This window comes from Onychostruthus taczanowskii, unplaced genomic scaffold (assembly GCF_017590055.1).
Source record: "Onychostruthus taczanowskii isolate IOZ18803 unplaced genomic scaffold, ASM1759005v1 scaffold36, whole genome shotgun sequence".
Classification (NCBI taxonomy): domain Eukaryota; kingdom Metazoa; phylum Chordata; class Aves; order Passeriformes; family Passeridae; genus Onychostruthus; species Onychostruthus taczanowskii.
The window spans coordinates 7,326,720-7,338,400 of NW_024501015.1; the positions used below are offsets into that span (position 1 = coordinate 7,326,720).

Consider the following 11,681-nt stretch of genomic DNA (forward strand, 5'->3'; position numbering starts at 1 on the left):
CCTTGGACTTTTTCTTCTAGACATCTGGTTTGTGCTGCTACTGAAATAACTGTGGTGAAGAACCTTGGGCACAAAGGCCTGTGGAGATTTGCTTTATTAGGAATGCAGATTTAAAGAGTTCCAAGCAAAAGAGGTCTTTAAAATTCAAGCTGCCTTCTGATTGTGTAGGTGATATTACACTATGGCTCTGCTGCCTGCTTCTGACAGGTCACTGCCCAGCTTCTATGACTTTTTAAGAGACTGGTACATATCCCTCACAAATGCTGAGATTTAACACAGGGCAGTTCACTTTTGCTGAGATTACATTTATTATTCTTACTAGCATTGTTAAAGTGTTACTATTTCAGCCCTCAGGAACTGGTACCAAAGTAATAAAATTTTAATTTATGATGATGCCATATTCCTTGGCTGCTACTTCAGCTTTTAATTTCCTTTCCATGTGTTTCTTGTAGACATGTGACTCTCAGTGTTGGCTGCCTTAGGAAATACAAAGATTAACTAAATTGCTGTACATGTATGCATATAAATACATAATGCATCTCAGTATGGCATTTGTAAACAACGCTTTGGAAGTGCTCATAGGCAAGCAGTGCGAAAAATTTAGAAAACCAAGTGCCAACTTCCAACAAATTGCTAACACTTTAAATGCACAAGGAATTTTATTTCTAAATTAAAAACAGATTCTTCATTTTTTAAAAAGTGGACATATGTTTAATTTTTTTATTAAATATTGCATTTATCTCCTTTTTGGCCTTTTTTTTTTTCCTTTTTCCTGCAGTATGTGCCTCATTACCGTGCTACAGTTTGTATTTTTAGGTAGCTCTGTTTGCAGCTAATAGACATTATTGTGTTACGTGGGGGTAAATTCATTTCAGTTTTCTTACTGCTGTATACTGAAATTATATAAAGGTATCACCTAACAAGCAAACTCGCACTGTAACTAATTCATGTCTCTGTTGAGACTTGGACAAATGTTTTATGCTCTGCCGTGGTAGTCTGTCCAGGATACGAACAGACTTGTTACTCCACCGGAGTGTTTCTTTGAAGGATTTTAGGTAGGGGTTTTTTTGTTTGTTTTTATTTATTTTTTTATTCCTCCTTTGCGTTATTCCTCCGTCCCGTGGCTTGGGAAGGAAATAATTTCATTGCCTTTTCCTGGTCTCTGGGCTATTCCCACGATCGCGCCGCCCGCCCCCACCGGCGCCCGCGGGCGGGGCCAGGCGGGAGGAAGCGCGGTGGGCCGTACTCGCACACCTCCTTCTTTCCCCCTGCGCCTGCGGAGTGGTGCGGCCCCGCGCCGTCGGAACGGGAGAGAAAGGCAGAGCGAACCATCGCCGGGCGGGGGGAGCACGGCCGGCGGAGGTACCGCCGAGGGCTGGGGCAGAGGGAGGCGGGCGTTTTAGCACGGGCCGGGGGAGACGCCGCCCGCAGCGGGGCGGGCCTGGCCTGGCCGGCAATGGCGGCGCTGGTGGAGCTGGCGTTTGGCTCCTGGTTTGCACATCAAAAGTAGTCATTGTCCTTGAAAGACCTGGGGGTGTTCGGTAGCGCTTGTTCCCGGGGGAAATTATCCTGCGCCTGGTTTTCCCGCACAGCAGGTATCGGGCGTTGTTGGGTCGGACAGGACGGCTCGGCGCCGGCTGACGGCATTTCAGTAAAGGCTGCGTGAGACTGCGGGACGAGCTGCCTTACAGAGCGCTGCAGGCATATTATATGTGCATGTGGGTGTATGTACATACACACTGATAAAATATGTTATATTTTGCATTATTATACGCGTGTATAATAATATGTATAAAATACATTGTCTTACCCATTGTGTATGCTATACAATATGCATCATATAGTGTATCTATAAAACATATATATGTTATACACCAAACTCCATAAATATGCATATAGTATGACTGCAGAGGAGTTTTATATTCTGTATTAGATATAGAATATATAATATTCTTTATATATTTATATATGTAACTTGCATTATATAATACATTAAATATTATTATATATTTTTATGCACTATATGCACATACTGCCTGTTTTATAGAGTCCAGGCTAAGTGGCAGAAAAAACTGAAATGGCAAATTTGGGTCAGGATTTAAAAGAGGCTCCTTTTAGAATACTTTTTAAATTATTAAATTTAATATTTGCATAAAATATGTATAAAATATAATATGTGATTGTTTACTATTTTTATTCCCTATCCCAAGTGTTCTTGGCCAGGCTGGATGCTGGTCTCTGCTGCCTGGTCTAGTGAAAGGTGTCCATGCCCATGTCAGGGATTGTTGGAATGGGATGATCTTTAAGGTCCCTTCCAACCCAGACCTTTCTGTGGTTCCATGACATTTTTTTTGTAACGCTGCTGTGCACTTGCACTGCCCAGGTCTGAGTATTTTAGCAGGAGTCCCAGCAGCACCTTATGGTGTTCATACAGCTCTCCATTTTACCAAAGAGCTGGGGATGCCAAGTGGCCCTTGGACAAGGCAAAAAGCAGGCAACCTGTTGAAGCTTGTGTTGTAGGTGTTGGCAGAGCTGTACTGCAGCCTCTGCCCTGCTCCCGCATGTCAGATGTGTGCAGTCAGACTGGCCCTGGACTGGCAGTGGCCAAGGCAAGGAAAAGGGACCATGTTATAGTACAGCACCATCACCACTTGGCATAGTGCTGTGGTCCTTCCTCAAGTACTTGTTCTCCACAGAGGCCTTCTGCCATCACTTGCTGTGCCTCTTGCGATGCAGGGTCTGGTGCTGTTGCCTTCGCTGGAGATGGTGCTGTGCCCCACATCTTGCTCAAGCTACTTGAGATACTGTCCCATGACAGTGTAATAACACAAGGCTGATTATGGGTTGGTGGAGGTGGAAAGAGAAGGAGTCTTGTCCTAGATGTGTAATTACATTAGTAGCAGAACCAGGACAAGTTTATTGACTCCTGTTTGAGGTCTCTAGACTGTTCTGCTGGACATGAAGTTTGAGATGATGATATACTCTACTTGGTAATGGTGGGACTTTCTGTTGAACACATACTTTTTCCCTTAGATGAGTGAAGCTGTTAATGCTCATTGTTTCTGCCTCCAGCCAGCTGGTGGTTAAAACTCCAGGGGAAATTTTGCAGCAAAACCAGAGAGTGCTTCATAGTTCACAGTAGTGCAAAGTCTTATTCATCGCAGCTTAAGCTAGAAGAGCCCACTAGAGGCATTCCCAAAGTGAACATTTCTGTGCCATTATCTGCCATTACTCCTACTATTCCTCATTACAGACACAGAAAATATATCCCTTTCTTCAGGGTTGAAAACAGGCTGTCAAGTAAAAAGCAGGTTATTAATTTAATGTTCTTGGAATGTTTTCCACATTGTCTGCTTTATTGTTGTGTTTGTCTTTCTCCACCACCCTCCGTTTACAGGAATGTGCTTGATTATTGCCACCATGTTCTCACAGTGCTCACGGGATCTGTTAAAGATTGCAATTCTTCATCTCCGGAGTCTGAATGTAAATCTACATTTACAAAACCAGCGAAGGGCTTTCAGCAAGTCACTGCCTGCATGTCGAAGGAAAGTAGTTGTTACAGGTATTGGCTTAGTGTCCCCTCTTGGTGTGGGGACTCAGTTTGTGTGGAAGCACCTTCTGGAAGGAGGCAGTGGGATTACATCACTAAATGGGGAAGAATATGCAGGCATCCCATGTAGAGTGGCTGCATGTGTGCCAAGGGGAAACAAGGAGGGTGAGTTCAGTGAAGAAAGCTTTGTGTCGAAGTCAGAGATCAAATCCATGAGTTCTGCCACCGTGATGGCCATCAGTGCAGCAGAGCTTGCAATGAAGGACTCTGGCTGGTCTCCCCAGTCTGAACAGGACCGCTTAACTGCCGGTGTAGCAATTGGGATGGGAATGGTTCCGCTGGAAGAAATTTCTGACACAGCTGCCTTATTTAAAACAAAGGGTTACAATAAGGTCAGCCCTTTTTTTGTCCCAAAGATTTTGGTCAATATGGCAGCAGGCCATATCAGCATTAAATACCAGCTGAAAGGGCCGAATCACGCTGTGTCGACCGCTTGTACCACAGGCGCACATGCAGTTGGAGACTCCTTTAGGTTCATTGCTGCTGGTGATGCTGATGTCATGTTGGCTGGAGGGACTGAGGCTTGCATTAGTCCTTTGTCTTTGGCTGGATTCGCAAGAGCCCGGGCTCTCAGCACGAGTTTTAACTCGAGCCCTAAAACAGCGTGTCGACCCTTTGATTCGCAGAGGGAGGGCTTTGTAATGGGAGAGGGTGCTGCTGTGCTGGTCTTGGAAGAGTATGGACATGCCGTACAAAGAGGTGCTAGGATCTATGCAGAAGTTTTGGGTTATGGACTGTCCGGTGATGCTTGCCACATAACAGCACCTAATCCCGAGGGAGATGGTGCATTCAGGTAAGAGCTCTATGTTGATTGTAATAGCTACTAAATTTGTTAATTGTAGTGGGTACATTTGTTTCTGTCGTTGTGTATTTTTCACAGAGAAGGGATGTTCAATCTTGAATTAATATTGCAAAAGCTTAAAAATCTGAAAAATGAAAGAGTTTCTGGTAACGTTGTGCACTGATTCTCTTTTTTTAGCAGGAGTGTGAAGGCCAGTTCTTGGTAGAATCAACCTTTTTCCATAGAGTTATGAAAGCTTCCTCTTTGTGAAAACATTTTTCCTTTGGTGCATACAGCTGCTCATGTAAATAAGTCTCAATGGAAACCTCTTTTTAAGATGTTTGTGGTGAGATAGAATCTTTTCAGGTTCTCCTTCACTCTTTTACCGTCAAGAAGGTAGACCCCCACCCCGCTGGAAAGGCTTGTTATTTGTTACAGTAAATCTCAGGTGATGAAAGCTGTAGAGCACTTAAAGATCTAGTTTGTTAGAATATTCAGTACTTCATTCAGATGCAGCTAAGAGTGTTGGTGAAGGAGCATAGCAGAAATACAGTTTAGTACTGTTTAGGGAGGTGGTAAAGCTTCATCAGTGTTTATCTCATCAAAACCAGTTCACAAGTAGATGATACTCATCTAATCATTATCATTGACCTAATTAAATTGTCAGCTAAATTACATCTGGAAGTTGCAGAGCTTCATGTAGGCTGAGTACTATTGCTGTCATTGGAATCTTTAGTAAAGATTTAGTTTGCCTTATTTTGAATGTATGTGAATATTTAGTACCAAGATTCAATATATCACTGCACAAATAGATCAAGCTTCTGCGTGGTATCATAAAGCTGTGTTTGCATCATTATTAGGTTACCAGATTTTTCTAGAACTGTAAATATACCATGTTTCCATCGATGCTCTTTGATTCATATTTAATTGTTCTGCAGACTTAGGTGTGAGATGAGTAATCAAGAGTGTCTTATCTCATATTTTCAGACTTGTTTACCCTTGAGATGATATGGCAATATATTATAATAGAATTTTTGTGTATTTTATGATTGCGGTAGCATATAAATTAAATTCACAGTAGGAAGAGTTGAAAGTTAATTTGGGTATCTCCAAAATGTTGAGCATTTCCACCCTTGAGACAAGATAATACATTTTAATACTGTCTTCAAGCCAGTAATTTGTTACTGCAGTGGTATATGGATTAAATCTGGAATGTATGTGCTTATCTCACTTTCCTATAGGAATTTTATTTGCCACACCAAAAAAGAAATCAGATAAATATTTTTTTTGCCATTTTCTAATAACTGCTTCTGTTGGAGGCCAATACATATGTTGGAATAAACCAGCAGGAAAGGAGAGGCAAAGCCAGACTCAGAATTATGGATATAAATAATGTCCAACACAAGTAATCTGGTATCTCCTTAAGTGAATAAGTTCATTGCAGATCATGTATTTAACTAAATATATCTCGTAGTTATCTGTAATCTCTTTTGCCTGAATATTGGCTCACTATCTAGTAACAGTGAGTGTCAGTGGCCTCCACCCTAAGCTAAGCTGGTTGCTTCTAAGGGTAGAAGGTTGTAGTAGAGACATTTAAATTTGTCCAGAAGCCTGTGCTGTCTGTTTTTGAGCTTCCTTTTATTTGCTTTTTCTTCATAAATTTCAAAAGAGTCAGAGGTCTTTTGCTCAGAGGTGCTTTGTTGTTATGTGCAAGGATAGATATCTGATTAATCTTCTTTGAGGGAAATCTGTGAGAAATTGCAGTGTGGAACTGTGTTGATCCTTCCACGGTTTTCATAAAAACCCATATTTTAAAGAGGCAGTCACAGTATACAAGTCATCAGGAATCAAACAAAACATACCATGGCAGGGTTTGAAGAGTGTGACTATCAGTAAATTTCATTATAAAATGAAATATAGGGATTTGTGCTATCTCCTTGACATTTTCTAGTCTCTGGATAGGATGCAAAAGAAGCTCATGTGGAGGATGGCTGCAGATTTTTTCTTTCATTTCCCAGTATTTTTGTTGGGGAGTGCATATCTGAATTTTTGTAATAATATCGGCAGTTATTTCTCTGTCAAATGTTCTCAAATTTTACAGTGAAAAGGGTGTTTGATACATTAATGTAGTCTGTAGAGACTGATTTTCATAATTTTTTTTCTTTGTATTTTTTTAGCTGTGGAATTTTTACAGCAAGTCTGATTTTTATAGTGGGCCTCACTTTTATTGTCTTTCTCTGGTACCTAATGTAGATGCCATTTAATGTGCTTAGTTAAATGAGTTAACCTCTTGTCATTTACATCTCTGCTGAAGCAGATTTTCAAACTTGATAAACATTTTGAAACAACCTATACTTTTTCTTTTGGTTTGTACATTGGACAAAAATACTTCGGGCAAATCAGCACTCTGTTGTCTTCTTCTCCTTAGGTGCATGTCTGCAGCAATAAAGGATTCTGGGATCAAACCTGAAGATGTAACATATGTCAATGCGCATGCAACTTCTACACCTTTAGGAGATGCTGCTGAGAATCAAGCAATCAAGAGACTTTTTAAAGATCACTCACGTAATATTGCAGTTTCCTCAACAAAAGGAGCAACAGGACATCTTTTGGGGGCTGCAGGAGCTATTGAAGCAGCTTTTACTGCACTGTCTTGCTACCATGGCATGTTGCCGCCTACTCTAAACTTACAGAAAACAGAGGCAGAGTTTGATCTCAATTATGTTCCATTGACAGCTCAGGAGTGGAAGACTGACAAACGGCGTATAGCGCTCACAAATTCATTTGGCTTTGGTGGCACTAATGCAACTTTGTGCTTTGCAAGTGTTTAACTTGTGCTGTCAGTGGTGTGAAAAAATTGCACCAATTATGATTTTCTGTACTGCTATCTCTGGTGTGTTCTGTAATATTTTCTCAGCTTTGAGAGTTGCTCATTTGATATATAAGAACTTTATTCACCCTAACATTTACACCAGTAATTCTTTTAGAAAGAGGGAACTTCTTTTACTCATTTTAATAAAAATTAAAAAAAAATCTCTTTTTTCTGTGATGAAGAAATTTTTGTTCTTGACTAGAGCAGGAGACATGGTTAAACTATCTTAGAAAAGATTTTTCTATGCATGTGACAAAGAAATTGTTTGGAGTCTTTTGTACAAAAGAGAGGCTGGCTAACAAGCTAGGATGCCACACCTGATGAATTAACTGCATGATAATACAAGGTTTATGACTGAGCTCCCCTTTGTTACCTACTCCATATTGAATTCTGCCTTTTTCCTCATAGTGAGTTGTCTCAAGTATCATAATTCTTCCACACAAGTGATATTCAGGAGACAATAATATAGACAGACAGTCATAAGGTTTCTGGCACTGGTTCATTTTCTTTTCATCTTTATTCATTTCCATTTGTTGTGTTTCCTCATTGGCCATGAGCTAACATTGAAGGATGCATAAGCATGGCCTGTACATATTCCATGTGGCACAGGGATAGAATGAGTAGGTCATGACCTCTTGAGTTCTGAAATCTTGTACAAGAATAGTAAGGTAGATATTTGAGTATGGCACTGAAGATTTCAAAAATAGTTATACAGAAAGGAATAAGTATCTTGGGAAGTATCTGTTTTTTCTGCCAAAGTGGAAAAGTAGAACTAGCAAAATTTCTCAAACAAGCCTTCTTTTAGGAAAAATAATTGTCTTCAAGAAATAAATCTGAGAGAACAGGAACAATAAACTGTACCTAAAGGTAACATATTGATGAGGGTGTAGTTTTGCAAAGCAAAAGTAAAGGACTTTGTCTATTCCTTCTGGTACCAGCCAAGCATCTTAGCTAAATAGTGGCTTGATTGATAGCGCATATGTGAGTGAAGTTTGATATTCCCATTGGTGGGTTAATTCATTAAAAGAGTTTTCACCAGCATTCTTTTTGAAATTGTCAGTCTTAGCCTTTGACCTGTGTAAGTGGAGGCAAAGTAACTCCACTTAAACTAGATTTAAAATAAGCGACATAAAAAGTAGCTGCACTTCTAAGTAAATTTCATTCTGGAATGAGCTTAGTAAAGGGCTATCATGAGACTGAGCTGTACCCTAAAATCTCATTATTTACACAAATGGTCTGAATGCTGATATTGAACAGCATAATTTTTGCATTTGCTGTCTTTACTGAATAGAAAGTTAAAGAGGCTGTTGTGAAAAATGATTGGAGAATCATGTGTTGGAGAATGATTAAGACTATTTCAGAAGCTGAGTTCATACAGAACAATGCAGCCCAGAACAGATTAATGAATAATAAGCGTGAAAGTAAAATGATATATTAGCAAAGGGAAAATGTGAAAGCATACAAGCAAGACAGAGTATGGGAGTTTGCTGTCAGGGAAAATACCAACAAATGTCTTACCTTATGTTAATTAATAGTGGCAGTACAATGAATGAGAATCTGGATTGCATGCAATATAAAAGGCAAAATATAAAATTCAACAATACCCTCTGCAAATGATATGCAAAAAGAAATTGATTTAAAGAACTCAGACTTCAGGAGAGAGTGAGCAGGAGGATGGTGAATGTGGAGAAAATCATCCAGCAAGCTTCTGGAGATGGTGTTTTTTCAAGTAGTTGTGATTCCGGGCAGAATAAGGGAATAATGCTGCATTATTGTGGACTGGAAGTACAGTCTAACTAAACTCACCCAGTCTTGTTACAGAGCTGCAGACCTGTAATTAATACTGTGGCAGAGATTCCTCCCTTTCCCTCTGATAGTAGAGATCGTGGCCCCAGGAGTGTTGGGTGCAGGCTGCAGTGTGCCAACGATGAAAAGACAGATGATACTGTCACAGAGAAAAATAAAACAGAAATTATTAAAAGATTTTTCTCTTTTCAGCCCACTGCAATTTAATCATCTGGTGCAGATAACCTTTAAACCATGGGAGGTTTGTGACAATAGTTATTTTAAGTGTTTTGATTATGGATCATTTTAAGATGCCGAGATGCAGTAGTAGAGTGCCCCACAGAGAATCTGGATTTTAAAAAACCAACTTAATAGAGCCCAAGTTTAACCCCTAACTATTTGAAATTTGTTTATATAGTTTTTGTTTTTATGTACTTTTTTTTTAATTATCTTTTTATCACATACCCTGCTGAGCTGATCAGGGACTACTTACTGCTAATTACTGCTTTCTTATGGTAGCTGCAAATATAAAAGGAAAATAGATCTGTGTTGCTAAACTATTAAGTAAGCAAATTGACCAACGTATTAAAACAATGCTCTCACTTAAAATGCACTTTTCATCTTCAATAATTGAGAGAGGTAAGTATCCAGAGTCTGGATTAAAAAAGCTTCCTATTTAGACTTACAAGTCTGGAGTTACCAACCATCTCATAAACAAAACTTGGAGATGCAGGTAGAGTGTTTATTTTGAATTCTGCTTCTCAAGTGGTCTAACACTTGAGAGGAGTGTGAGAGTCAAAGGCTGCAGGCAGGATCAGATAGTGGCTGAGGCTGGAGATGGCCTGGTCCAGCCCCAGAGCTCCAAGCAGGGCCAGTTAGAGCAGGTTGCTCAAGGCCATGTCCTGCTGGGTTTTGAGTATCTCCCAGGATAGAGACTCCACAACCTCTCCAGGCACTGTGCCAGTGCTTGGTCACTCTCACTGCAAGAAGTTAGTCACATTTCAGTGGAATTCCCTGTATTTAAATTGTGCCCACTGCCTCTTATCCTTTCAGTGAACACTACTAAGAAGAATCTGGCTCTCTCTTCTTCCTTCCCCCATTTAATCATGTTGATAAGACCTCACTGGAACTTTGTCTCTTCCAGGCCAAACAGTCCCAGCTCCCTTATCCTCTCCTCCCATGTCAGATACCCCAAGTCCTTTGTCATCTTTGTGATGATGTGGCTCTTCACTGGATTTATTCCAGTATGAACACATTTCATGTGTTCTGGGGAGCCCAGAACTAAACCCAGCTCTGCAGATATGTCTCTGATGAGTAGGGGGGAAGGGTCATCTCCCATGAGCTGTTGCTGCTGCTGCTCTTCCCGATGCTCACAATGATTTTGGTTTTCTTTACTACAAAGGCAGCTGGTCCATGAGGACCACTGGACTTTTTTTGCCAACCTGCTTTCCAGCTGGTTAAAATATTGTTTAGATTTGAGTCAAGGATCTTAAGCTGAAATTTTAGAAATAAATGCATTTGAAATAAAAATTGGAATTATGATAACTTACCTGAACTCATTTACTTAGAGGAATCTAGTAAAAATATGTGTTATAAAAAATGTAAACAGCATGTGCTTGCTGAAGTCTTATAAAGATCAGGGTTAATTACTGTCTGTCTCCAGAAACAGTTTTTTAAAATTATAAACCTAATTTCATTTCAGACTTCTGTAGCTTGTTCTGCAATTGTAGAGAGCAAACATTCCTCATATTAATTTACTGCAGGTCACTTTAGTTCACTGTGAAGAAGTTTTTTATTTAGGTATACAGCATAATTTTGGCTAATGGATGAATTTATAATATAATGTCTTGCCAGTTCCTAAATTATGTAAAATTAAATCTAGTTAAAGTTTGAAAGAAGCCCTGAGCAAAAGCTTATATTTTTAGTAAAAATGGGACTCATCGTTTACAAATATGAAAATAAAAATCAACAATAGTTATATATTGTCATTATTTCAAGGCATCTATGGCATTCTTTTGAACAAAAACCTAACTAACACAATCTTTAGATGCAAGTCAGCATGATTTCCTGCTTACCAGACTTTTTCTAGCATGGACACTTTGAGTGTACTTTGGATCATATTTCATGATTTCTCAAGCTATGAGTGGGTCTGTAGTGAGAAATGTGTACTACAAAACCATGGGTGTCTGAGGATCAGCCTTGTCCTGTCACCCTTCCCACTATGCCTGACAGCCAGGGCCGTGGATGGGACATCCATGCTGGGAGGCTGTGCCAAGTCCCTTGGTGCTGTCAGCGTGTTTGGGGTTGCATCTTTGTGGGACCACTCTTTGGACTTTTGTGACCAAAAGGGGAATGGGAAAACAGGTGGTACAAAAACATCTAGGGAGCTTGCTCCCAGTTCTCTGGGACCTAATTTGTCTTTCCTTTTGTGTAATTTATTTATTTATTTATTTTTAAAATTTATTTAAGTTGGGCTCCTGTTTGTTTTCTAAAGCTAGGACCAGTAATGAAAAAAAAATAGGATGAAGGCAGTTTTATAACCTAAGCAAAATGTGCAATAGTTTCTGCTTGGGCAGTAGACACCACTCCAAATTTTATAACAATGATGATTAATTTTAGCTTGGTAGAAAGCC

At 39.8% G+C, this 11,681-nt stretch overlaps 1 protein-coding gene across 4 annotated transcripts; it reads left to right on the forward strand.

The window, feature by feature from the left end:
* The first annotated feature begins 1,232 nt into the window (after nt 1–1,232).
* Nucleotides 1,233–7,638, forward strand: OXSM (3-oxoacyl-ACP synthase, mitochondrial). 4 transcript variants are annotated; one of them, XM_041411579.1, is made up of 3 exons: nt 1,233–1,362; nt 3,398–4,403; nt 6,820–7,638. In XM_041411579.1, exons 2-3 carry the CDS (start codon nt 3,400–3,402, stop codon nt 7,220–7,222), a joined length of 1,407 nt encoding a protein of 468 aa, XP_041267513.1. In that variant the 5' UTR covers nt 1,233–1,362; nt 3,398–3,399; the 3' UTR covers nt 7,223–7,638. The 4 variants fall into 4 exon arrangements, with proteins under 4 accessions (XP_041267513.1, XP_041267511.1, XP_041267512.1 ...); XM_041411577.1 differs by lacking the exon at nt 1,233–1,362 and adding an exon at nt 1,410–1,724; XM_041411578.1 differs by lacking the exon at nt 1,233–1,362 and adding an exon at nt 1,410–1,718.
* The last annotated feature ends 4,043 nt before the right edge of the window (nt 7,639–11,681 follow it).

Bases quoted from the DNA above. Each gene is read 5' to 3' on its own strand.
- OXSM (XM_041411579.1), top strand. From the start codon at position 3,400: ATGTGCTTGATTATTGCCACCATGTTCTCACAGTGCTCACGGGATCTG. The intron at 4,404-6,819 runs GTAAGAGCTCTA...TCTTCTCCTTAG, and splicing joins GAGGGAGATGGTGCATTCAG to GTGCATGTCTGCAGCAATAA.